The 27,760-nt window shown below is 42.3% G+C and overlaps 1 protein-coding gene across 1 annotated transcript in view; it reads left to right on the plus strand.

Moving 5' to 3' along the window:
• The window catches only part of HDC (histidine decarboxylase), a 31,534-nt gene extending 19,682 nt beyond the window's left edge, over positions 1-11,852 (plus strand). The window contains exons 9-12 of the mRNA XM_073618594.1: positions 207-297; positions 1,067-1,165; positions 9,689-9,790; positions 9,880-11,852. Of these exons, the coding sequence (XP_073474695.1) occupies positions 207-297; positions 1,067-1,165; positions 9,689-9,790; positions 9,880-10,566 (979 nt within the window). The 3' untranslated portion in view covers positions 10,567-11,852. The remainder of the gene's footprint in view (positions 1-206; positions 298-1,066; positions 1,166-9,688; positions 9,791-9,879) is intronic.
• Positions 11,853-27,760: the final 15,908 nt, after the last annotated feature.

Consider the following 27,760-nt stretch of genomic DNA (forward strand, 5'->3'; position numbering starts at 1 on the left):
GCACAAACACTGTGCTGTATAACATGCTTTAAGGAAACAGGATCTATTTTTATTTTGTTTCAGGGTAACAAACACTTTAATGCACTGATTGTAGATGGATGCTCATTCAACTGCCCTCTTAAGCAAGATTAAATGGCTTTAGGGTGGCACAAATTTTTACTCTTTGCTTAGACAGGCATCTGCTGACATTTCCTTTATTCTGGCAGGGTGAGAGATAAATATAAGTTGCAGCAAACTTTCAGCGTTGACCCCATCTACCTCCGACATGCCAATAGTGGAGCTGCAACTGATTTCATGGTAAGCTTTTTTTCCCTATTAGATTGTACATTCCTATGAGCAGGGCCCTCCTAACCCACTTGTATTTTATTGTATTGTAGCTGTACTGTCTCCCTGTATATTGTAAAGCACTGCACAAACTGTTGGCACTATATCCTGTATATTAATAACAATAACAATAATAAAATAAAAGGGTACTTAATCAGGCATACGGATTTCCAAAATTGATTGTATATTTCTAAAACCAGTGTCAGATTTTCATTTCACTCAGTGCTAGCTGTCAAGTGCTGATCATTGCATTACCTTATAATTGCTATACTGTATGTGCTCAGATTGGTTGGGTGGTAAGTCTAAGCAAATGTGCAGTTCTCAATCCTGGTACCAAACAGGTGAAGATTGTATTGGCAGAGGAAGTAAGGTCTCATTTTAATGCAATAAATGATTTGGTATTAGTTATGGTCACTGTACGTGTTAGATTTGAGTACTAGATTCTTTGTCAGCTGGATTTAAAAAAAAAAAAAAAAAAGATAATGTTGTCGGTTAATGATACATCAGTCATACTATGGCATGTTTAGACAAAGCACTGTAAAGTAAAGAGCCCACAGCAACCAATGAGGTGCTTGAAAGCTTGAAAACTGTCAGCTATATATTATTTTATGACAACATCAAAGTTTCACTTTGCATGAGTCACTATTAGTAACAAACAAACAACATTTCAGTTGTTTTGACATATTTTGTTCAAAAAAATCAATAAAAAGCTCAATTCTTCTTTTATTCTTTGACACTGAAGCATTGGCAGATTCCTCTAAGTCGACGCTTCCGCTCCTTAAAGCTCTGGTTTGTGATTCGTTCCTTTGGAATAAAGAATCTTCAGGCACACATCAGACATGTGAGTATAAGTATTCTACTGACCTGTGCTTGTATAAGTCTACTCATCAGCCAATACAATGCAAAAAAACAACATTAGAGTCCCCCCCCATAGAAAAGCCATTTCATGAGAAATAAAAACACAGGCCAAACCACGTTCTGGGAGAGATGGCGCTAGTTATATAAATAATATTTGTGAGGGCCTATGTGGATAGATTTTGGGCTTGAGTCAATGGCATTAAGCACTTTCCGACTGCAATATAGCTGAAAGATGACTACAGTGCAATCATCCATTTCTGGGAGAGCGTCAATAGATGTCCCCCCAAAACCCCTCCCCCGGCGCACCTCCTGCGGCGCGCATCGGTTGCACTATGTGACCATCAGTGCTGTCTCATCAATGCAGCCTATCAGTGCCATCAGTGCATTAGCGCACATATTTGAAAAATTAAACTAAAAAAAAAGGAAGAACTTTTTTTTTTTTTTTTTTAATTTTTGGTCTTTTTCATTTGTTTAGCAAAAAATAAAAAAAACAGTGGTGATGAAATCAATAGAAAAGCTCTATCTGTCTCAAAAAAATGATAAAACCTTCATATGGGTACAGTGCTGCATGACCGCGCAATTGTCATTCAAAGTGTGACAGCCCTGAAAGCTGCAAATTGGCCTGGGCAGGAAGGGGGTAAAAGTGCCCAGTAGGCAAGTGATTAAAGTGGTTCCAAAGGCAGAAGGTTTTTTACCTTAATGCATTCTCTACAGTAAGAAAAAACCTTCTGCATGTAGTTCCTCCCTCAGCCCCCTCTTATATTTACCTGAGCCCGATCTCGATTCAGCGATGTGCATGAGAACAGAGGCTCTCTCTGCTCTCTCCCTCCTCATTTGCCACAACACAGCAGTGGGAGCTATAGGCTTTCGCTGCTGTCAATCATATCCAGTGATGAGGGAGTGGGGGGGATTAATAGATACAGACAGTGAGGCTCAGGATCAAGCACGATGCCTCTCTCCATATCAAGAGGCTTGCTATGGGGGCATTAGTCAGGGGGGGGGGGTTGGGCTGCTCTGTGCAAAACCATTGCATAGAGCAGGTAAGTATAACATTGGTTTGATACACTTATGAGATCATTCAGAACTGATTGACAGGTGCATTTGGCTTGCAGTTGAGCTCCTTCTGACCTGTGTTTGATCCTCTTCAAGCAGGCTTTGCATTTCTATAGACCTGCATGGGTTTGCAAAACCGTTTCAAGCAAACTGTCAACTCAGACTCTAATACAAGTTGCTAATTGTGTTCATTCCTTTGTAATTTCACAAATCACCACAAGATGGTGCCAGATTAAAACAAAAATATTCTATCAGCTGTACATTTTGCATTTACAGTATAGCTGAAATTTGTTGGTGGATTTCCACAGGACTGCGTCCTGTTTGCACTATATACAGTAACATACATCATATGTCTCTCTCTCCCATATATATTGTGTGTATATATATATATATATATATATATATATATATATATATATACAGTTGTGCACATAAGTGTACATACCCTGGCAGAATTTATGACTTGGCCATTGGCCATCTTGGCCATTTTTCAGAGAATATGAATGATAACACAAAAACTTTTCTTTCACTCACGGTTAGTGTTTGGCTGAAGCCATTTATTATCAATCAACTGTGTTTACTCTTTTTAAATCATAATGGCAACGGAAACTACCCAAGTGACCCTGATCAAAAGTTTACACACCCCAGTTCTTAATACCATGTATTGCCCCCTTTAACATCAATGACAGCTCGAAGTCTTTTGTAGTATTTGTGGATGAGGCTCTTTATCTTCTCAGATGGTAAAGCTGCCCATTCCTCTTGGCAAAAAAGCCTCCAGTTCCTGTAAATTCTTGAGCTGTCTTGCATGAACTGCACGTTTGAGATCTCCCCAGAATGGCTCAATGACATTAAGGTCAGGAGACTGAGATGGCCACTCCAGAACCCTCACTTTATTCTGCTGTAGCCAATGACAGGTCGACTTGGCCTTGTGTTTTGGATCATTGTCATGTTGGAATGTTCAAATACGTCCCATGCGCAGCTTCCTGGCTAATGAATGCAAATGTTCCTCCAGTATTTTGTGATAACATACTGCATTCATCTTGCCAACAATTTTGACCAAATTTCCTGTGCCTTTATAACTCACACATCCCCAAAACATCAGCGATCCACCTCCGTACCTTTCATCATATGCCTTGTTGACTCCTCTCCAAATGTAGCGTTTATGGTTGTGGCCAAAAAGCTCAATTTTGGTCTCATCACTCCAAATGACTTTGTGCCAGAAGGTTTGAGGCTTGTCTCTGTTCTGTTTGGCGTATTGTAAGCGTGATACTTTGTGGCATTTGCATAGTAATGGCTTTCTTCTGGCGTCTCGACCATGCAGCCCATCTCTCTTCAAGTGCCTCCTTATTGTGCATCTTGAAACAGCCACACCTTATGTTTTCAGAGTGTCCTGTATTTCATTTGTGGGTTTTTCTTTGCATTCCGAACACTTTTCCTGGCAGTTGTGGCTGAAATTTTAGTTGGTCTACCTGACCGTGGTTTGGTTTCAACAGAACCCTTCATTTTCCACTTCTTGATTAGAGTTTGAACACTGCTGATTGGCATTCTCAATTCCATGGATATCTTTTTATATCCATTTCCTGTTTTATACAGTTCAACTACCTTTTCCTGCAGATCCTTTGACAAGTATTTTGCTTTCCTTTTGACTCAGAATCCAGAAATGTCAGTGCAGCACTGGATAAAAGCTGCAAGGGTCTGTCAGGGGTCCAGAAACTCACTGACCTTTTATACACACACACTAATTACAAGCAAACAGATCACAGGTGAGGATGGTTACCTTTAATAGCCATTCAAACCCCTTTGTGTCAACTTGTGTGTATGTTATCAGGCCAAAATCACCAGGGTATGTAAACTTTTGATCAGGGTCATTTGGGTAGTTTCTGTTGCCATTATGATTTTATAAAGAGTAAACATGGCTGATTGATAATAAATGGCTTCACCCAAACCCTAACCATGAGTGAAAGAAATGTTCTTGTGTTATCATTCACATTCTCTAAAAAATGTCCAAGAAATCATAAATTCTGACAGGGTATGTAAACTTATGAGCACAACTGTATATAACTTGATGTTCTTTGTGTATTTCTTCCAATATGTGCATGAAGCAAGGGGCAAGGAAGGGCCACAGTCATTCTGAATAACAGTAATTACCTTAAGGAAGCTCTTAGACAGTTTTCTGATACAGAAACTTATAGCCTGTTGAACTTATATCCCACCACAGAGTATAAAGTTATTTTAGAATATACCATTAAAGAGGCTGTGAGTTTAGGAGTCATGAAGGAAGAAGAAGTCATTAAACTTCTACCACCTCACCCGATTGCTCCTATTTTTTACAACCTCCCAAAAATTCACAAACTTGAGGCCCCCATTCAAGGAAGACGAGTAGTTGCCAGCATTGGTTCCTTAGGTGAACTGCTGGAGAATCTTATTGATACTCTGTTACAACCACTAGTTGTGAGACTACCTTCACATTTGCGTGATACAAAATAAACTTTACAAAACTGGAGAGGTTCAAATGAAAGATTTGTCAGAAATGGTTCACATGTGCTGTCAAAATGTTAGACTCATGTATAACTCACAATCTAGATCTACAGGCACTTCGACACCACATGGACCTGTATACAGAGTTCTCCCATGAACTCGAGTGGTTCATCCCGGAGAGTGTCGCTTTTCTTTCCAGACACGTAACATATATTTCTTTTCGATAAAAAATGGTATGTACAAAAACGGGGAGCCTTGATGGGGTAAAATGTGCCCCCATGTATGCTAATTTGTACATAGGGTGGTGGGAGGAGCAATACATATACAGTGTCATCAACCCATATAGACGTCAGATAGTCTATTTTTTTCATTAGATTGACAATCTCACCTCTATCATTAGCATAGAAGTACCTTTAGCTTAATTCTTGAAGTATTTGAATGACAATTCCCTCAATTTAAGGGGGAGTAGTTGTCAGAAATCAATCATTTAAATATAATGTTAGTGTCAATCCAGAATTATACTGTTACAGTATGTTCTTACAGAAAACCTACCTTTAAAAACTCCTTGTTATATGCAACAAGTTGTCATCCGCCTCACGTCCTTAGTGCCTTTTGCAAAGGGCAGTTTAGGCCAGACTAATGGAACTAAGGTTTATGAAGTGAGGAGGGCATGTTTAAAAGCAAGAGACACCCCTAGGGAGACCTTTTTGGAGAGTTGTCCCTATAGCAGCCACATCTCCAACCATCCAAAATATAACACCAATAAAACACCTGTAGTTTTTCTGAGATACTCAGAAATGAAATATAAATAGGTAATGACCCATCTTACAAGGAGATCTGAGATACAATGCTGTATACAATGCTATTAAATCAAGGCACTAAATTCTTGCCCAGAAAGGCACGCACCATAGGAATCATACTTTCACCAAGTTTTTTTCCCTGACAAAAACAAGCAAAAACGGTTACATACCACGGGTGTCTATAGGTGTGGTGCCACCAGATGCTCCACAATTTAAACACTTCATGCCTCTAATAGTGGGACCCCCTGTATGTAACAGGGGTATATCCAGATTTTGGCACTCATATGTATAACAGCTTATGCACAAAAATGCCCCGAAGACTAGCAGCCATGTGAACTCTGGCAACTACCACAAAAATTATTATTATTAATATTATTATTTTTATTAGCGGCTCAAATGCAGATCAGACTTTTAAGAAGTATGGCTGTGAAACCCAAATATTTCACTAGCCCCTACTGTACCAATAACCATATTCCTTCTTTTCCCTAAAATATACATATACATAGAAATATTTCAAATTATTTAAGGCCGCTTAGTGAAATTTTGTGGTTTCAAAATAGCTCAGCCAAACCAACTTCTGAAATTTCACTTAACCAGCATGAAAGAACAAAACATTATCTTAAGGTGGAACTTTACACCTCCACCATAAACATCATTATGATTTACATTTAGAATTTAACTTTCAAAATTCCTACTTGCAATATTTTCCCAAATATGAAATCTAGAATCCTTCTGAACACTTTACTGTACTACATTCATTAAGAATCTCCTGTTTTTCTTTTTTTTTTTAAACAACTTACTTCAACCAGACTACAATGTAGGGTGTTTTCATTTCCAAAACACTCCCTCTCTACACATACCCCCTGCACACCCAAAAACACCTCCGTTTGCAACCTTCAGACCATTCTATGTCTTAAGGGGTTATCAAAATACATTAAAACATGTACTTAACCAATTACACAGTTACTACTTGCAAGCATAATGAGCACTTATACTCTATACACAAATACATTCGTAAAGGGAGACCTCCTTCATCCTGGAAGGAAAACTAGCCCTATTATGCGAATGTACATACAGAAACACATACATAAACACTTACCATTCTCACGATATCTGGGTGTGAGTAAGAGAGATTCCTAATTTACTTTTGTCCCTATTTCTGACTAAATCCCTACCTGCCTGGGCTCCTTACTTTACCCACAAGCTCCAATGCTACCAATGGGCGTGTACACTTTTTCTACAGGGTTACCATAATGCTTAAGGCCAACCTGGGCACAACAATATAGAAGCCCCGGGCTGCCACACCAAACAGTAAGCAACTTCTTCTTGAGGCATCTGTCCTACTGGGGGGGGGGCAACCCAGGTGCAATTTAGTAGTTAAACAACCCCTCAGCGGCCGTACCCCCTCCCAACAAAAATACTCTAGGCCCCTATTAAATCTACCACGAGCCCAGCTACCAGTGTTACTTTTTGAACTATTTAAACATGTTATCTATTTTCTGAGTATTTTAAATTCTGACACCAAAGCTGTTAGGATGCTCCTTTAACTTATTACTCCTAGCCCTGACTATCCTCCCAATTATTATCATCTAATTACATTACCTTCCTTATTGCCGGCATCACTCCATTAGCCACAGATTCTGCGCAGGTAACAGTATATACAACATGAAGCAACTCAGATTGATTACTCACTGTTCATTTATTTTTGGCTTGTATCCAAGGTATGGCAGATATGGCAAGTGCCATCTCCACATATGAAGGGGCGCTCGTGAGTGGCTGGGCAGCACTTCTTCCCTCCTGAGTCTCGGTGACTAACAAGCACTAGGATGAGGGGGCGGCCCCGGGGCGCCGCCGCCGGCTTGCCGCATTAGGGCTCTGAGGGCTGCAGACAGAGATCGGGATGAATTTCCTCCCCCTCCCCTAGCAGTAACTTTCATTAGCCATTACTCTGTGGTGGAGGTCACTGTCTGATAGAACATCCCCTAGGTAGGAGGAGCCTGTGTTCTCCTTACTGCCTATGTGAGTTGGCGCCTGGGCGGGGATGGGGATGCAGCTGTCCTGTAATGTGCAGGCTCCTATGCCATGGTGATATCAGTGGGAATGCACAGTTCCACAGTTCCAGCAGTGGGAGGGATCTGAATGTAAAGAAGGGCTCTGATGGTAAGGGGCGCTCTGATGGTAATGGGGGCTCTGATGGTAAAGAAGGGCTCGGATGGTAAGGGGGCTCTGAATATAAAGGGGAGCTCTGATGGTAATGGGGGCTCAGAATGTAAAGGGGGGCTCTGATGATAATGGGGGTTCTGAATGTAAAGGGGGGCTCTGATGGTAATGGGGGCTCTGAATGTAAAGGGGGGCTCTGATGATAATGGAGGCTCTAAAGGTAAAGAAGTTTTGACAGGGGCGCAGTTTCAGTCTTTGCCATAGGCGCCATTTTCACTAGATACGCCTCTGCTTGTACAGAATCTTAAATACACAGGAAAGATGGGCGTTATTAATTATTTTCTACCAATGAGGGGCACATGTTCAAATGACATGTTTCCTTTACTTACTCACTTTACCAAATTCTAATAACACATATATTTAGAATTCTTCACATCTCTGTATCTGAGCAGAACTATTATGTCACTTATTATGTCACTCAGAAAAAAACCCTATGGTTCCAGACACACTGTCTGGTGACATATGCAAGTTCCTCATATTCGAGATTTGATTTCAACACAAACTTACTTCTTAAACAACAATATATTTACTTACTGCTAAGCAAAATAATACATTTAAAGGAACAGTCCAGCCTTATGTCACGCAATGCAGTATGAACATTAGGGGGGCTTTTTACAAGAGCCTATCATGTGGTCAAATGGAAGATCCCCATGTGATCACCTAATGTTCAAACAGAAATTCTAACAATGTGTCATTGGTAAAACCAGATATGTGGTCTATGTTATTACATGTACCCTATGTAACATACATGTTGGTAGGACAACATGATGCCTATGTGACAGAATACGAGACCACATTTCAAACATAAATACCCACAAAGATACCAATGTAGCAAAACATTTAGTACTGTGTCACACCTCTGATTTACAGTCTTTTAAAGTCCAAATCATCAAGAAAACATACTGCCCCAAAAGAAGGTGGGATCAGTTTTCCCTTCTCTGTAAAGGAGAAGTATACTGGATTTTCAGACTTGACACCTGAATTCTGAGGGGTCTTAGCCATGAATGGAACATTACTCCTTATTATGAGTGAAATAGCACATATCTTCTTTCATTTTTTCTTTTTTGCTCCCTTTTCCTATCCTTTTTTTTATCCTCTTCCTCCTCCTACCCTCTTTTGGTTGAACCTTGTCTATCTGTTATCGATTTTTGTAGTTTGACACCCAAGACATTTATCTTTCATATGGAACTCCAATCCCCCCCCCCCTTTTTTAGTCTCAACCCCCAAAATATCAGCATAGTATATATTTGTCAGAACAGCACTTTGTTGTATGTCAGGAGAGGTCATTCATCTTTCTTTTTTGTTTGCTAATTTACCCAGCAGAGTTCTATTTGGTCTGAGGGCTGATGATGCATATAACTCAGAGGTATACTGACACTCCCACCCTGTGTGTGGGTTAAACACATCAAAGGTGGCTTGGGAGGAGACAAGCTGAAGCCAATCTGTCATACCATCTGACCAAGTGGTCTGCCTGTGTGTGCTTCCGTGTTCTCTTTTGAAGCATTAAGCAGCAGCCACATTTTGCCTCTGTGCAGAAATTTTCTTTAATAAAGACCAATCAATGCTGTCCTCTCTGCTTGTAATGGGTGACTGGTCTTGTCTCCACCCCTTCTGTAGTTTTCTGCAAGCAACCTGTGGTAGGTGGAGCTGCTGGGTCCCTCCCATAGCTCTGCTCTCTGACTCTCTGAACAGGTTACATACAGCACAGTGATGATGTCACTACTATTTTTACAAAGTAATAAGTACAATTGAAAAGGCATTTGGTACAATCCAATTGAGGAAATTTCTATTTGTCTATTGAGGAATACATTTGAATTAATGTTTTTGTGCCTGGAGTTCGAATTTAAAAAAGGAACTTGGCAAACTATTGAAAGATGTAGCTGGCATCTATAGGCAACTACATTTTTGTGTAATTTCCAGTTTGATTTATAAATTGTTTGTATTCATGATTTCAGGGAACTGAAATGGCCAAATACTTTGAATCTTTGGTGAAAGCTGACCAACTGTTTGAAGTTCCTGCTAACCGACATCTCGGCCTGGTTGTCTTCCGCCTTAAGGTAGGGAATCTGTACTTTCAGTGTTTTACTGAGAACTTGACAATGATGATTAGGCCTGGATTAACTTAATTTTTTTGTCTGTAATACAGGGCCCAAATGTTCTGACAGAACAAGTACTAGCAGAACTTACCAAATCAGGAAATATGTTCCTTGTACCAGCCACAATCAATGACAAGTTTATTATTCGCTTCACTGTCACCTCTCAGTTTACCACTAGAGAAGACATTCAGCGTGACTGGATCCTTATTAGAGAAGCTGCAATAAATGTCACCAATCGACATCACAGTGCCATCCCCAGTGATTGCCACCAGTTACACAAAGAAACAACCATGGAAGAAGACCAGGAAATCACTGTGCAGCCCAAACATGGAGGTTTTAACCCTAAAGACTGGGTTGAGCAGATAGCTGAAGATGACTTGGATCCCTTTGATGACTGCTTCCCCGAGAGTGTTCCAGTGGCTAGCAAACATAGGCCAATGTCCTTTAAGTATCGATACTGGTCTACTCATGATAAGAAAAAGACTGCTCGATCTCTTAGCTGCAATAGTGTTCCTGTTCATAATAATCCTAGAGAAAAATTAATTGATAAAATCGTCCCGCAATTTGAACTTCAGAAGGATGGTAGCATTCTGTCCAAGCTGCCAGGAAAGGTCATGATTTTAGAGAAAAATGCTTTCAGGAAATTAATCAAGTTCTACAGTATGCCTAGCTTCCCAGAAATTAGCATTCAGTGTGGCCTCAAACTGCCCTGCTGCCCCCTACAAGCGCTCGTGTAGAATAACTGCAGGCCTCCAGTGGCTTTATAGTAAATGTGTCTGTTGCTTATACACATGTCAGCCAATTTAAAAAATGGGTTCAAACTCAACCTGTTGATTTCTTACTAAATAATAGTTTTAGATACTGAGTCAACCTATTATTCATTCTTGGCTTCGGTTCCTTATGAACCAAGATTTCTTTACCATTTATTTAAAATTTCTACCAAAATGACTACTCCTCTAATCATTGGGGAAAGTGGTGAAAGAAGTATGATTACTTCAAGGACCCCTAGCACGTGGGGCCATCCAGCTGCAGTGCACTAAAGTGCCGGGAGGGACAGATGCAGCATCCAGCCCCACTATAGGAAGCCCATCAAAGTCTATGGCAAACTGTGACTGGATGGGGTTGAATGCTGTACTGGGTGGTACTGGTGTTTAGGGCCCTAGGTGAGGTTCCAGAATACAGGTATAAAGATCTTGGAGGGACGCACTGCAGCTGGATGGCCCTGTGTCCAAAGTGCTTAATGTGATCATATAGCTAACTTTAGCATATGCTGAGATCATTGGAGACATTCTCTGCATACTGGTGGAAAGTGGCAGCTACATGAAGCTTGATCTTTTACTTTATCTTTTGCCTCTCTGCTTTGTATGGAGGCATCAGCTGGTAAAAGTGAAGTCAGTAACCCACTGCTATCAGTGCAGGTACCTGAGTCAAGAGGATTTTAGCTCATGGCAGAAACACCCCTTATCAACATATAAGATGGCTGACAACAGCGTGCATTGGCAATAGGTACATTTTAGCTTGAGTAGATACATGACTGAAAGAACTGGAATTTTAGTGTAGTGTAGACAAGGTAACTGCACATTTAATAAGCACCAATAAATACAATCTTAATATGCAATCTAATTTATTACCATGTCTCTTATGAGGTTTTATTAAACATGTACATTGGTATATATTTTTAATATAGTTAGTTACAATATACCAAATGTCCCAAGCAGCTTTCATGTAACTTGGTACTATTTGCTGGGCATTTGCTCACTTAGCACTGAAGATGCAGTAAAAAAGGCACTCACTCAATATATATATATTTTATTTTTTTGCCAAAAGTAAAATAATCAATATATTTCACCTATTTAATTTCCAGCAGTATGACATCCTTGATTTACAAACTGCATCTATCCACTAAACCTTTACATGATTCATACAAATTACAGATTATGTACTCCATAATTTTCATGTTTAAAAAAAACAAATTTATGGCTAATTTCAAGAAATAAAAGCAAAATAAACATTTAGCACTTTCTTTGGTGAATGTACTGTCTTTTTTTCCTAAAGGGACAAGCATGTCTTCTGATTGTAGTTCTCCGCTTGTAGAATGTTGGAACGGTTCTGCTAGCCCATGTTATATAGAGCACTGAAGGAGCTGCATTGCTTGTAGAGATTTTAAGTGATTGTAAAAGATCACCTTGTAAAACAACCCATCAGTTTAAAACTAAAATGAAAGGTAAAATATTTGTGTATAGATATATACTTTTAGAAGTGATCACATAATCTCTGTTCAAAGCTGCATAAGAGATGGGGGAGGAGAAGCAACAGTACACTGAACTATCCAATGAATGGCTGTAAGGAGGGGGGGGGCAGGACAAGTCTGATCATTGGAGGAGAGCAGGCTGAGTTCCTGGCATAGCTAGAGAACTGACCACGGTGTGCTCTCCTGGTTAGTGTGGTCGGTTTCTAATAGGAAATCAGAGGGACTGACAGAAACATCAGAAATTCCACACTAAGGAAGCAATATAAATAGAACAGGATACTTTTCCATACAAGTACATGGTACAGCAGGCACATATTAGGAATATGAAATGCTGGGGTAACAAACACTTTAAAAGTTTAGTGAGTTGAATTCATAGAGAAGGCTTAGAACATTGATCAGGTTTTTAGTGCTCCATATGCGCCCCTTTTAAGAAGATCCCCCTCCTCTTTTGTCCTGTTTTCCGTTATCACCAAAAGTGTGAGAACATTTTGGGTCCTCCCCAGAACAGTAATAGAGGGGAAACCTTCCCATTGGGACACTAGTACTGCTGATTTTATATCACTTCCTGTTTTGGCTATGAAAAAGAAACTGAATCTCCCCAATGGGACACAGATTGCAAAAAAAACCTAACAGGGGTAATAACCTGTTATTATTCTATTCAGAATGAAAAAAAAAATTTTCCTTTAACCTCTTCCCGATATAGATATACTGCGGCAGGGCGGCCGCTCTGTGCCAGATCACAGATTTAGGTACATAATCTGGCAGTTCTGTGTCTGGAGCGTGCACATGCACCGCTGGTGACCCACTTCTACTGTGATTGGACATAGTGGGATGTCCGCCGGGACCCGCCGATCATTCGGAGACAGGCAGAAAGGCGGTCTGCCTATGTAAACAAGGCAGACCGCCGTTCTGTGACAAGGGAAGGCAGTGATCTTGTGTTTCTGCTAAGTAGAAACATGGATTTCTGCCTTCCCACAGTACAACCACCCCCCACACAATTAGAAAGCACTCCCAGGGAACACAGTTAACCATTTGATCGCCCCTTCCCTGCCAGCATCATTAGTACAGTGTCAGTGCATATTTTTTAGCACTGATCACTATATTGGTGTCACTGGTCCCCAAAAAAATGTCAAAAGTGTCCGTTTAGATGTACAATTTGTCCTCCGCAATATCGCAGTCGCCGACATTACTAGTAAAAAAAAAAAAATGAAAAAAAAGTTTTCAGTTTGTAGGCGCTATAACTTTTGCGCAAACCAATGAATATACGCTTATTCTGATTTTTTTTACCAAAAATATGTAGCACAATATATATTGGCCTGAATTGATGAAGAAATACGATTTTTATTTTTTTTTTATTGGGTAGGTTTTATAGCAGAAAGTAAAAAAATATTGTTTTTTTCACAAAAATTTTTTGTATATAGCGCAAAAAATAAAAAGTGCACAGGTGATCAAATACCACCAAAAGAAAGCTCTATTTGTGGGAAGAAAATAAAAACATATTATTTGGGGCTGCACGTCTGTGCAATCCTCAGTAACGCAGTGCTGTGTAGCAATAAATACAGAAAGAGAGAGGTAGAGGTAGAACATTTTTCTTATCGTACTTCACAGCACACAGAGCCATAGTAATTACTATGTGGGTTATAGGCCACCTTCAGGTGATGGACACTGGCACGCCCTAAATTAAAAAGTGCACTCCCTATATAACCCCTCCCACTACTGGGAGTACCTCAGTTTTTTCGCCAGTGTCTAAGGTGTTGGTCACGAGTAAAGATGTGCTGTGCTGAGCTCCACTGGAGCAATCTTTGCTGGGGCTAGCCATGCTGACAAGATCCATTCAAAGTGTCTCTTTTGGCCAAATTGAATGGTACCTGGGCCTCGTATCAGAAGAAACAAGGTTTTTGCCTGTGAATGCTTCTCTTTTTAGAGAGCTGGACCCTGGGATCTAGTACTTTTGGTAGTTAGCCATAAAGTTTTACTGGCAGGGTATTGCAGGTCCAGGACTGTGGGTTTCCTCTATGATCCCCAGCTCCTGAAGGTTTAACGGAACCCACCGTGAAGGGTGAAGATTGGGTCTGTTGGTTTACCACAGAAAACCCTGTGGCGGGAAAGGTAAGTGGAGTTTTCTAAGAAATTTATTTTGAATTTTCTTATGAATGTCTCCTTTAAGAGTCTGTAAAATGTTGTCATGCCTATGTGTCATCACCGGGGGGCTGTATTGAGCACTCAACGCCTCATGCTGGAAACAGCGCTGTGTCAGAGAGCTAAAATGCTTCCTCCTCCTCCAGCCAGACAGCAGGACCTCCGGTAAGCTTGGGGGGGGGGGGATTTCTCCCCGCTTATCACCCCCCTGTGCTGATAATCTCCCCTTTGTGGGGAAGGAGCGCTTAGAGTCTTTTAAAAAAAAAAGACAGGAACTAGTGCGATCGACGCACCGCTTGGTGACTTGCAAACCCCCCCGCGCCATGCTGTCTCATGCTGAGAGGACCTGTAACCCTTGCTTTTAAAAAAAGTGAGAGGTGCCGTAGACAACTCGGGGGCAGGGCTTAGCGACGTCGGCATTCTCCAACACCCAAACACGAGGAGGCAAGTTTTTAAAAGCACATTGCGTGTTACTGCAGGCTGTGGAGGGACACAAGAGCAAAGAGGTGGCGTTAAAGGTTTGGTGACACAGGCATTTCCTTTGACACATTTTTACTGCTGCATCAGGCTGGGCATTAATAGCAGCAACTATGCTGAACTATAGCTCAAGCAGGATATGCATTCCTTCTTGTACTACCTCTGCTTGTGCATCGGGCTATGGTAGAAGGGGGGGGTAAAAAAAAACCTCAATAAAGGGCTCTAGAAAGACTTATTTAGTCACACGGAAGCCTAGATCCATCCCAGTAAGATGGCACCCTCCCCTGAGAGTAATATGGCTGGTCACGGTGAACCGTCAGGAGGGGCAAGTGTTGCAGCTGCTCTTAAACACTGCAGGCCCTGTGTATATTGCTAAGAAGGTTTTTTCTTCAACCATTTTAAGCTTAAAATAAAAGTTTGATGCTTTAATCGCATCCCAGAGTGGGACTAAGCATAACAGGTCCCCGTCCATTGGTAAGGACCCATTGAGGAACAAGGAGCGAGAGATGGCAAATTTTCTCTCTAGGACCAGGAAAAGGCTGATGTTTCCTCTTTCGTAGAACCTGATGCAAAGTATGAAACTCGCAGGAAAGGTTGTTTTCAGTCACTCACTGAATTGGTCTGCTCCACATTTTTACTGCCAGCAACGCAGTCAGTCGATGAGCCCGCTTCTGCTTTGGGTTCACTAAAAGACCCCCCCAATCTATTCATGCTTTTTCTATCCATTTATGGCTAAAAAAGCTTATGTATTCTGAGTGAGAGCACCCAGATAAACAGCTTTTTTTTTTCCTCTGAAAAAGTTCTCAATTCTTTATTCTATGGAGGAAGGGTTTTATGGGGAGTTCCAGCGATTAATGCTGCTATATCCTCTGTAAACAAAGACCTGACTTGTCCAGTAGACATTGCACATATGCTAAAGGGTCCAACAGATAAGAAGTTGGAGTTCCTTTTAAAAAAAATATATATATACCGTATTTATCGGCGTATAACACGCACCGGCGTATAATACGCACCCCAATTTAGGAGGGAATTTTAAGGAAAAAAAAGCTTTTAGGAGGGAAGTTGAAGGGAAAAAAACTTACATTTAAATGCCGATCATTGCAGCCTTCTCAGTGCAGCCTTGCCCCAGTGCAGCCATGTCAGTGCAGCCATGTCAGTGCAACCATGTCAGTGCAGCCTTCCCCAGTGCAGCCTTGTCAGTGCAGCCATGTCAGTGCAGCCTTCCCCAGTGCAGCCTTGTCAGTGCAGCCATGTCAGTGCAGCCATGTCAGTGCAGCCTTCCCCAGTGCAGCCTTGTCAGTGCAGCCTTCCCCAGTGCAGCCTTGTCAGTGCAGCCTTCCCCAGTGCAGCCTTCCCCAGTGCAGCCTTGCCCCAGTGCAGCCTTCCACAGTGCAGCCTTGTCCCCAGTGCAGGCTTCGATCCCCTGTCCCTGCTTTGTGGGCTTCAAAATCGCCGACCGCGATTTGAAAATGGCGCCGCCGGCGCCGAAATACACAGAGCCGGTCCTCGGCTCTTTCCGGCGGCTCTCGTTCACTTTCGGTTCCACTCGTAGTCCCGAGCGGAGCTATCCGAGTAGGTTCGGATAGCTCCGCTCGGGACTACGAGTGGAGCCGAAAGTAAATGAGAGCCGCCGGAAAGAGCCGAGGACCGGCTCTGTGTATTTCGGCGCCGGCGGCGCCATTTTCAAATCGCGGTCGGCGATTTTGACACTTTGACAGCTCGGGATCGCAGGGGATCGGCGTATAACACGCACCTGCGACTTTCCCCTGATTTTAAGGGGAAAAAAGTGCGTGTTATACGCCGATAAATACGGTATATATACTTCGCCCGCAGGTTCAGTCATTCAAACCTGCACTGGCGTTCAGAGGCCTACGTCCACATCACCCTGATTGTCTGATCTTGCAGGCTAAGCAGGGACAGGCCTGGTTAGTACCTGCATGGGAGGCCGCCTGGGAATTCCATGTGCCGTAGGCTTATAGGACTAGTTTATAGAGGTACTCCAAGGTTATTCATGATCAGCAGGCCCAGGGTTTGGCCGGCATATCAGAAGCGTTATGTTTTACAGTTGACGCTATGAAAGATTCTATTCTCCAGCCCTCATGGCTCATGCTAAGGCTGGTACATGTGCATAGAATCTTATAGTTGAAAGATGGTCAGCCGAAGCGCCATACAAAAAGTTCTTGGCCAGTTTCCCTTTTTATGGTGAACAGTTATTTGGAGACAATCTGGATAAGTATATCCAAAGATTTCTAATGGGAAAAGTTCCCTTTTTTCCGGTTAAGAAGTTTAAGTATTTTTCTTTTAAATGTGCTTCTTCTCCAGCGTCTGGGGCATCTGCTTCCAGGCAGTCACGACGGCCTCCACTGTTAGGATTCAAGAGGTAAACCTCAGAGTCAGTCCCAGGGTCAAAAGAGGACCTGGGGGAGGTAACCCACAAAACAAAATACTAAAGCCTTATGAAAGGGTGCCCCCACTCGCTCGAGTGGGGGGGCTTCTACAGCTTTCAAGGGTCTGGCAGGAACAATGTCAGAGTTCCCGTTTCCTCGTTTTCTCAGATCAAAACATTCCCAGAGATCCAGAGAAAAGAATTCTCCCTTTCTAGCTTGGATCATCATCTCTTGTCTCAAAGAGTGATATTGGGGGTCCCCTTGGTAGAGCAAGGATTAGGGTTTTTCCAGTTCCAAAACCGTATGGGGATGTCAGACCCATTTTAGATCTTAAAGATCTAGACTGGGTTTGAATATCCATTCGTTCCCCATAGAGTCAATCCGATCAGTAGTCTCCGTCATACAAGGGGGAGAACTTCTGGTGTCAATCGACGCCAAGGATGTTTTTTTCCATGTGCCATTTTTTTCCCCGCTCACCAGAAATTTAAGGTAGAAAATCTTCATTTTCAGTTTGTAGCTCTGCCTTTTGGACTAGCTACTCCACCTCGAGTGTTTACAAAGGTCCTGGCTCCTCCTTTAGCCAGGGTAATGGCTCAAGGTATAACAATACTAGCCTATTTAGATCTTCTCTTCATAGATCAATTTGGTAGCCCGCTTAATCCAAACTTTGGTCACCGCAGCTACCTGGAATACCTAGGTTGGATTCTCAAACTAGAGAAATCCGCCTTAAATCCATCAAGGAGATTGCAGTAATTGGGATTGATCATTGATACATCTCAGAAGAAGATGTTTTTTTCCCCAGGAAAGGGTCAGTTCCATAAGGGAACTGATTAAAGCGGAGCGCCGCCAAAATTTTTTTTTTTTAAAAGTCAGCAGCTACAAATACTGCAGCTGCTGACTTTTAAAACATGGACACTTACCTGTCCAGGGCGCCCGCGATGTCAGCACCCGAGGCCGAACCGTCTCTCCGTCCTCGGGTGCTGCCACCTCCATCTTCGGTAAGGGAATCAGGAAGTGAAGCCGTGCGGCTTCACTTCCCGGTTCCCTACTGCGCATGCGCGAGTCGCGCAGCGCAATACGGATGGTCCCTGCTGCCTCTGGGACCTGTGTGTTTCCCAGCAGGCAGCGGGGAGGGAGCAGGAAGTGGCGTAAATAACCGCAGATTCTGCGGCTATCTATGCCGGAAGTGAGTACAGATACCTGTAATATACAGGTATCTGTACTCCCCTCCCCCCTGAAAGGTGCCAACTGTGTCACCGGAGGGGGGGAGGAATCTGATGAGTGGAAGTTCCACTTTTGGGTGGAACTCCACTTTAAGTTACTCAAGTCAAAGAAGAATCCTTCTATTCGGCTTTGCATGAATTTGTTGGAAAAGATGGTGGCTTCTTTGAGGCCATTCCTTATGCGCAGTTTCATTTAAGACTGCTGCAAAACAGTGTCCTGTCAACTGGGAACAAGAAAGCCCAAGCTCTGGGCTTCCTAATGCGTTTATCCCCCAATGTGCGTCAGAGCCCCAATTGGTGGTTGATATCCAAGAATGCTCAAAAAGAGGAATCCTTTCTACCAGTTACCTGGAAGGTGGTAACAACAGACGCCAGCCTTCTGGGCTGAGGAGCAGTCCTGGAAGAAGCATCTGTCCTAAAATAATGGTCCAAATCAGTGATGACCTTGTCCATCAATATTCTAAAGATTCGTGCAGTACGCCTGGTCCTCGAGGCCTGGACGCCCAAACCACGGAATTGTCCTATCAGGATCCAATCCGACAGTGCCACAGCTGTGGCTTTTATCATTCACCAAGGGGGCACGAGAAGTCATGCGGCCCAGGAAGAGGTAAATCATATTCTATCTTGGCAGAAAACAATATTCCTTGCTTATTTACAATTTTCATTCCAAGAATAGGAATTGACAGGTGGACTACTTGAGTCACCAACAATTGTTCTTGGGAGAATGGTCCTTTCACCCCGACATGTTTCTGTTGATATACCAGAAGATGAGGAGTTCCGGATGTGGAACTTTGTGTCAAGGACAAGGGATCCGATGGCATACAAAACAGATGCCTTGATTTTTTCCGTGGGATCAGGTTTTTTTACTGATCTATGCGTTCCCTCCTGTTCTGCTGCTTCGGCGCCTTCTTTGCAGGATCAAGCAAGAAGAGAATGAGGTGATTCTTGTGGCCCCGGTGTGGCTCAGGAGATCTTGGTTTGCCGAGATCATAAAGATGGCGGTGGGGGACTCTTAGATCCCACCACTATGGACAGACCTTCTCTCACGAGGTCCGGTATGCCATCCTACCTTACAAACGTGAAATTTAGCGGTTTTGCTATTGAGACCCACATTCTGAAAGATCGTGGGCGATTAGCCTCAGTAGTTCTACTTTGAAAATGCTAGGAAGCTGGCCTCCAGAGTCAAGAATCTGGAAGGCATATGCTCCTGGTATAAATCCAGGGGTTGGCACCCCAGGAAATATGTCATAGGTAGGATCCTTGAATTCCTACAGATAGGATTAGAATTGAAGCTGGCCTTGAGTACTATCAATGGCCAGATGTCAGCCTTATTGGTCATTCTTTTCATCAACCACTTGCTTCTCTCTCTGGTTCGTAACTTTATTCAGGAGGTAATGCGGATTAATCCTCTAGTTCGGTCACCCCCGAACCCTTGGGACTTCATTTTAGTCCTGTCGGCTTATAGAAGCAGCCTTTTTTTCGGAGCCAGTATGAGATATTCCCTTGGTCCTCTTGACGGGGAAAAAATAATTTTCTTGGTTGCCATATCTTCTGCATGAAGAGTATCAATTTTGGCTGCTCTTTCTTGTAAGGAGCCGTATTGGAGCTGTATTGTGGCCTCATCCTGAATTCATACCGAAGGTGGTATCGGGTTTTCATTTAAACCAGGATATTGTTCTGTCTTCATTTTTTTCCAGAACTTCGTTTCTGTGGAAGAAGGGTCACTACATTTTCTTGATGTGGTGAGAGCGGTCAGGGTCTATTGAAAGTGACCGCTCAGATTCATAAACAAAGGTTTTTGTTTGTGTTGCCAGATGGTCCTAAAAGAGGACAAGCAGCATCAAAATCTACTGTTTCTAAATGGATTTGTCAAGTGATTGTTCAAACTTATGATTTTTAAAGGAAAGTTCCTCCTTTTCATATTAAAGCACACTCCACCAGGGCTGTTAGTGCCTCTTGGGCAGTGCATCACCAAGCCTCCATGGCTTAAATCTGCAAGTCCGCAACTTGGTCTTCAGTCCATACATTTACCATATTCTATCAAGTAGTTGTAAAAGGCATGAGGACATTGCCTTTGGGCGCAGTGTACTGCAAGTTGCAGTATGAGTCCTCTAGTCTCTTGGTGCCCTACTTTTATTGTGTCTCCCTCCCTTCAGTTAGCATTGCTGTGGGACATCCCACATAGTAACTACTATGGCTCTGTGTCCCGTGATGTACGGTAAGAAAATAGGATTCTTATAACAGCTTACCTGTAAAATCCTTTTCTTTGAAGTACATCACGGGACACAGAGGTCCCTCCCTTCTTGGTATACTTGTGTATCGCTTTGCTACAAAACTGAGGTACTTCCACCAGTGGGAGGGGTTATATAGGGAGTGCTCTTTTTAATTTAGGGCGTGCCATTGTCCATCACCTGAAGGTGGCCTATAACACACATAGTAACTACTATGGCTCTGTGTCCCATGATGTACTTCAAAGAAAAGGATTTTACAGGTAAGCTGTTATAAAAATCCTATTATTACAACAACCTAGACTTTAAAGGAGAACTTCAGGAATGAGATTAGTTTAAACACTTACTATGGGCCACCTTGGCTCAAACAATAAATCCATATGCCACCTCTGTGTGATGAAGCTGTCATTCACTATTGTAGTCTATGTAACATACAGTAAACAACATCCTCTTCTGCGACTAACAACAGCCGCTCACTCCCGCAACCTTTGCCATTCAGAAGAAGCCTTACAGAAGAAGCCTTGTATTTTTTTCAGTAAATATAAAGTACACTCTGGCAAAGGCAGAGAGAGAGAGAGAGAGGAGGGTCAGATGACATCACAATCTACCCCTTAGCCAACCAGAGAACATCATATGTTCATTGAAAATATGTTTTTTTCACCTTAAAATATTATTCATATAAACAGAACTTGTTATGTAATAGCACTTGTGCATTCACTCCACCACCTGATCTCCCTGCAATCATTGCAGCCATTCAGGTCACCGGATGGCTTTGCCACAAAACTCCTCTCAATAGTGTGCTGACACCACAGACCAACCCAACCCAATGGGACAGAAACTAGAGGGTTCTGATTGGGCTTAGCCTGTGAACTCCAAGGTACAAAGTAATGGGTCTAGCCAGAAAAATAATGGAGAAGCCAAATAAGATGTTGGACAAAAGAAGTGATCAACATTAGTTAAATTTTATAAGAGATGGCATCAATTTTTCCAATGGGAAGTTGCTACTAACTCGGGAAGGTCAGGGCTTAGGTTTTGGTGCTTTAAACAGTTAGATGTACTTTAGGCTACAGGTCTAGAACACTATTTGCACTTCAACCTCTGACCCCCCTGTCATATGGTAATGTGTCTAGCCAGAGCAAAAAGAATGAGCATGGAAAGGAATTGCTCAATGTTGCCTTAACTTTATATGTGGCAGAATCAATCTGGCAGCAACTGGCAACTAGTGTTAGTTTCAGTAACACTAGTTGCATTAATTGTTTGGATCAGTTTATACCAGTATCTAAATTAAATGTGGTAGCAGTACCTGGCAAGGTGACCAAGGACACAGTAAACCTACTTTGAGTTTTATTTCCTGCCAACAAGCTGTTACGTTATTTGGAAGCATCTTTTAAGCCTAAACACACTACTGTTTTTGTTTTTCGTTCAACCCAGAAAAAAAGCTAACAGCTCAAGTTGGAGCCGCTGTACTAACAATCTGATGTTAGTACAGCTATCTCACCTTCTGTGCTATTGTGTTCTGACAGGGGAGCAGCCCCCCTGCCAGAACACTCCAGTCAGCGGTGTCAGCCATTGGGTGCCAGTCAGCAGACCTTTTTTGGTCATGACCCTGTCGGACTAGCTGACGTACACACATGCCGAATGCCAGTCGGTTTCTATTGAACCGGCTGATGCTGCCCGACATTCAGCCTATTTGTACTAGGCTTTACTTTTTGTAGTCAGGTGCTTGGCTAAGTAACAGGAGCAACCTAGTGCATTGTGCTGCAGTTGCTCTGTGTGCTCTCATTGGACTGTCCCCCTCTACCCAGCAAAGGGAACTAACAGTAGGAGGGGTTAAAAAGACCTTGGTGCAGGTTGCACTGAACAATGGGAGATGCAGTTCGGAGAAAGGACTCTGCTATGACAGTGAATAGGGTAATGAACTACAACTCCCATGGTTAGATGCAAAAATAGGAGGGTAAAGGAGCAACTTTCCTGGGCTGTAGAGGAGAGATCTTTCTCTTGCTGGAGGGGACTGCAGAGTGTACATCTGCGCTGCTGCGTGTACTCATCATCTGTAGACTAAGGACTAGAGCACTAAGCACCAGGCACATTGAGTGCAGAGCCATAAGGATTGCCGACAGCCAAGGGTTCAGATCAGAGTTCATTGTGTGCTTGGGACTAGTGAGTGTAAACTTGCATTGTTTGACTTTACCTCTGCTAGCAGACTCAATCCTCGTACACACGATTGGATTTTCTGACGGGAAATGTGTGATGACAGGCTGTTGGTGGAAAATCCGACTGTTTGTTTGTATGCTCCATCGGACAATTGTTGTCGGATTTTCCACGGTCGAATGTTGGATGGCAGGTTTTAAAATTTTTCGCGGACAAATGTCTGTTGTCGGATTTTTCGAGCGTGTGTACACAAGTCCGAAGTACAAACACGCATGCTCGGAAGCAAGGACGAGCAGGAAGTGGTCGGTCTTGTAAACTAGCGTTCGTAATGGAGAATTAACATTCGTAACATGGCAAATTATGAAATCTTGAAATGCAGAGCACAATTCTCTTCTTCTTTAATGGGATAATAATGAAGCTGCTTTGCTGGTGATACTGATGGAGTTATTGCAAATTAATTTTCAAAGGCTTTTTTTTTCTAGTGATATCAAGAATAATATTATTATGCTTTTTTTGGGCAAGTTATCACATCACCATTATCCCGTATTTTTTAAGATCAGAGATACAACTATGTTGGTGTCCCTTGTCAATTACACATTGTATTTTTTAAAATATATTGCATTAAAAAAAGAAAACAAATAAAATTAGACATGTTATCTGCCAATAGAACTTAACCAAAAAATGCATTCTATGCACCCAAAAATATAGAAAATATACCAAATCAAATCATTATTCAAACAAAAAATAAAATAAAAGCCTCATGCATGTATCCTGCTTCTTAATATAGGGGGTTAACAATGCCAAGAGTTGGTGAAAGCAGGGGTCCGTCATCCGGTGATAATTCCGAAAATCATCCGGATTATTCTTCTGGAGCTCACGCAGCAAAGACATATGACATACTTGGTCACCATTAATAAAGCAAACAATTTTTGGTCCAAGAACTCCTCCTCCTCCTGTTCCTGGACTTGGGTCAAAGCAATAACTCCAAGGCCAATAATAAATAACACGTTATCTCCTCCGATTCCACAACATGGCTGGTTGACGAACGGCCGTTCAGAAACGAGCTGAAAAGCACAAAATGAAATGTGCGAAATGAAAAGCGCAAAATGAGAAGTGCGAATCAACACTCACCAAACTTCTACTAACATGAAATTAGCAGAAGGAGCCCAAAGAGTGGTGCTAAAGAGCTGAAAAACAACATAGTACGTCACTACGTTTGTATTTGTTGGCCAACAATTGTGTGCCGTGTGTATGCAAGACAAGTTTGGGCCAACGCCCCTCGGACAAAAGTCTACGTTTTTTTTGGCCAACACTCCGATCGTGTGTACGAGGCTTTAGAAAGGGAGAGTAAGAAAGGGAGTGACCATCCATCTAGTTGCCTAGACTTCTGCATCTACATCCAGAGCTTTAAAGGCCCCACTGATTAGCCATCTGAAGACTGCAATTCAGGAGCCGTATACTTACCAACTGCTCCCCAGGGACTCTAAACTGAGTTACCTAATAGTCAGAGGTACCTCTCCTGGGTTATTTATATTTACCTAGCAATACATATAGACAGAGTGCACTCTGAGACGTTATACCAAGCGGCTCCTCTGGAGGTAAGCGCTACATTTTGTTGCTGAAAGTTGCCATCTAATACCAGCCACAGCCTTAGCAAATCAATGTACATACTCAGCTCATGTTAATCTGAACATCTAATTGTTAATAAACCAATCTACAATTATCTTCCACCATATTAAGGCTGAATTCACACTGATGCGAGTTGGATGTGGTCATCCAGTTCGCATGACAGTAGACTGTGACCAGTTCTCAATGGAGCTGGTTCACACAGCTCCAGGGCGGCCCGCGGAGCGCTCTGGAAAAGGGTCCTGTGCGTCTTTGGCTCTGTTTCAGTTGCAAATTCGGCCAAAAATTCAGACCTCATTCGCACCTGAAACGGCTAACAGGGATGCACTGGAACCCTGCTGTGAGTCGCGGCCGCAGCTAGTGTGAACCCAATCTCAGGCCTGGTTCACACCTATGCGTCTTTTAGTGCTTTTTGTTTTTTGCTGTCCATTTAACATGGTTTCCTATGGGACACGGTCACATCTATGCTTTTTTCAGCTGCTGTGTTTTTGGAAGGGTCAGGGACTTTTTTAAACGCAAAACGGTGCTTTTTTGGTTCAATATACGTAGTACTTTAATGCCGTGATTTACGTTTTTTGATCTGCCCAACAACAAATTGGCCCCAAAAAAGCATAAAAAACACAAAACACACTGCAAAAACCACTGTATAAATGGTTTAAAAGCCAACTGCATTGGTGTGAACCAGGCCTAATAACATTTGTGATATATTGCATTATACATGCTTACAAGAGTGAGATAACATAATTTCCAATATAACATATATGTTTCTGCTGACAGCATTGACAGAACACGCAGATGGAGCTATGCAAAGGTTGCATGAAACAGAGATTTAGAAACTTGGCAATTTCTTTCCTAAAAATAACTACTTTCATCTTCATCTCCCCAAGAATATATTTTCCCCAATGACCCTGTTTATCTTTCTATATATAGACTTGCCCTCAGTTTTGTGTGTATCAGTGTGCATTTTTCACATTGGTGTTTGTTACGGTAAGACAAGGTCTTTGGTGCTTGGGGAAGGAGCCTGGAATAAATTAATTCCAGAGGGATCTTTAAAATGCTCCAGAGAATAATTCATGCTTTGTTAGAAATTAAAATGCACAACAGGGCTGAGCAGCACAACGTAAGTGCAATAATCATCAGCTTTCCCGAATATACCATATCTTTAGAAAAGTTCAGGAGCTGCAAATTACAAGGTCAATAAAACTTCCACAAGGCAAAAACTGTGTTTACATCCAAAAACAACGTGCACAACTGTCTGTTCGCACTTAAACAAGGAAATTTGAATCGCTCTCAGATTAAAGGGTTATTTTTCCCAAAGCAGGTTAGCAAATCAAGGGTATTGCATGATTGAGTGCCAGGCTCACCCAAAAAGCTCTATTACTGTTTTGTTCAAAGTTTGATTAAGGGTGCACTAACGCTGGACACAGTTGAACCGAACCTTGCCCGAGTTTGGTTGTCTCCACTCCCCCACTGATCAGCACTCACATTGGGCTATAAGCAAGTGTTCCTTGGCTCACTTTCACCATCACCTCTGCCAACCAGACCAGTGAACCCTGTTTACATGCTCAGTCATCTATGGAGAGTTCTGTGCTCAGATTTTCGCTCTCACACTGAAGTGAACCGTACCAGACCACAAGTAAACTGTGCCAGGGTACACCTTTTCTAAGTGGTCCTGGGCATAGTATATTAAGCTATTGGCAAGTATTATTCAGAGCACTCACACATCACAGGCAAACCTGTAGTGAAAATCTGCAAAATGCAAAAAGCACTAAATTGGCATAGGTGTGAATCCAGCCGAATGCCTTACCCCAATCTGTCCGATTGACTCCTATTCTATTAGCTTTTAGACGATCCCTGAAAACCCTTCTCTTCAAAGAAACCTATCCTACCCATACCTAACAACTGTTTACCTTTTGTTCCACTTGACCCTCCCTTCTAGATTGTAAGCTCTAACGAGCAGGGCCCTCTGATCCCTCCTGTATTGATTTGTATTGTAAGTGTACTGTCTGCCCTCATGTTGTAAATCGCTGCGCAAACTGTTGGCTCTATATAAATCCTCTATAATAATAATAATAATTATACTTGTTGCATGAGTTGCCCAGTCAGATAACGTAAAAAAACAATATTACAAAAATACTGTATTTTTATAACTGGTTATGGATAATATATGTATTGATAGTATTTGGTATAAGAATTCATTTTATTCATGTGCATGCCTTTATTTCGATGTTTCATCACATGTACATGCAACCAAGCAGTCCGCAAAAGTCAAAGCAATTTGGCCAAACTATACCAGTGGTAGTCATTTTTTTTCTTTGTAAATAGGCACCACAGCTTTTTTTTTTTTTTTTAACTTTTTATTGTATATTGGAGTACAACAGTTCAAACATGCAACTAAAAACAATAAATTAATGTTGTGTTACCCACCTAGGGGTGAATAATGAGTGGCGTAATCATACATTTCACATGAACCTGAGTAACTAGATGAAGTTGGTGCAACTTCTATGTGGAATTATACAGCATTAGAGTAGCATATTAAGAGGAGGAGGGCGAATGCTACTTATACGTCATCAAACAATACAGAAAGCACACAAAGAAAAAAAAAACAGATGAATGTCCAGTGGATATCAGTACCATAAGCCGTATCATAGCATCAGGAGGTGGATGAAGGATCTACTAGCTACTTGGACAGGCACCACAGCTTTAATTACATGACATTTTTGTTGTTTGCCCACCTCTGGTTTCATCATGATATTGTTTATCTCCATGATGGTAAACATTTGGCCACCAGTTTATGGTTAGAGATTGGACTTGGGTTGGAGTGGCTAGGAGTTTGGTTGAGAGTAAATTTAAAGTGATTGTAAAGGCTCGGTTTTTAGGCCCCGCCCCTGCATCATTGGATTTGATTGACAGCAGCAGAGCCAAAGGCTGTGCTGCTCTCAATCTATCCAGTCAAGAGCCAGGACCCTGTGGAGAGAGGGACAGCACATCCCCACTGAGGGAAATACAGGGCTCAGGTAAGTAAAACGGGGGGCTAGTGGGCCGGTCACTGCCAGGTGTTTTTTCACCTTGTTGCATAGGATGCATTAAGGTGAAAAAACATGGGGGTTTACAACCCCTTTAAGGTTTGCAGGTAAGTTTGGGTTAGGTTGAATTTGTCAATTATGAAGAGGTTAAAGGGGTTGCATTAAGATAAAAAAAACCTTCTGTGTGCAGCAGGCCCCCCTCAGCCCCCCTAATACTTATAAGAGCCCCCTCTCTGTCCAGTGATTTCCACGAGTGTCTCGGCCATCCGAGACTCTCCCTGCTGATTGGCTAAGGCACAGCAGTGGCGCTGTCAATCAAAGTCAGTTAGCCAATCAGGATAGAGAAGGGGCAGAGCCAGGCTGCAGCTCCGTGTCTGAATGGACACCCTGTGACTTGGCTCGGGTGCTCACATAGCAAGCTGC

Source organism: Aquarana catesbeiana, linkage group LG03 (assembly GCF_042186555.1).
Source record: "Aquarana catesbeiana isolate 2022-GZ linkage group LG03, ASM4218655v1, whole genome shotgun sequence".
Classification (NCBI taxonomy): Eukaryota; Metazoa; Chordata; class Amphibia; order Anura; family Ranidae; genus Aquarana; species Aquarana catesbeiana.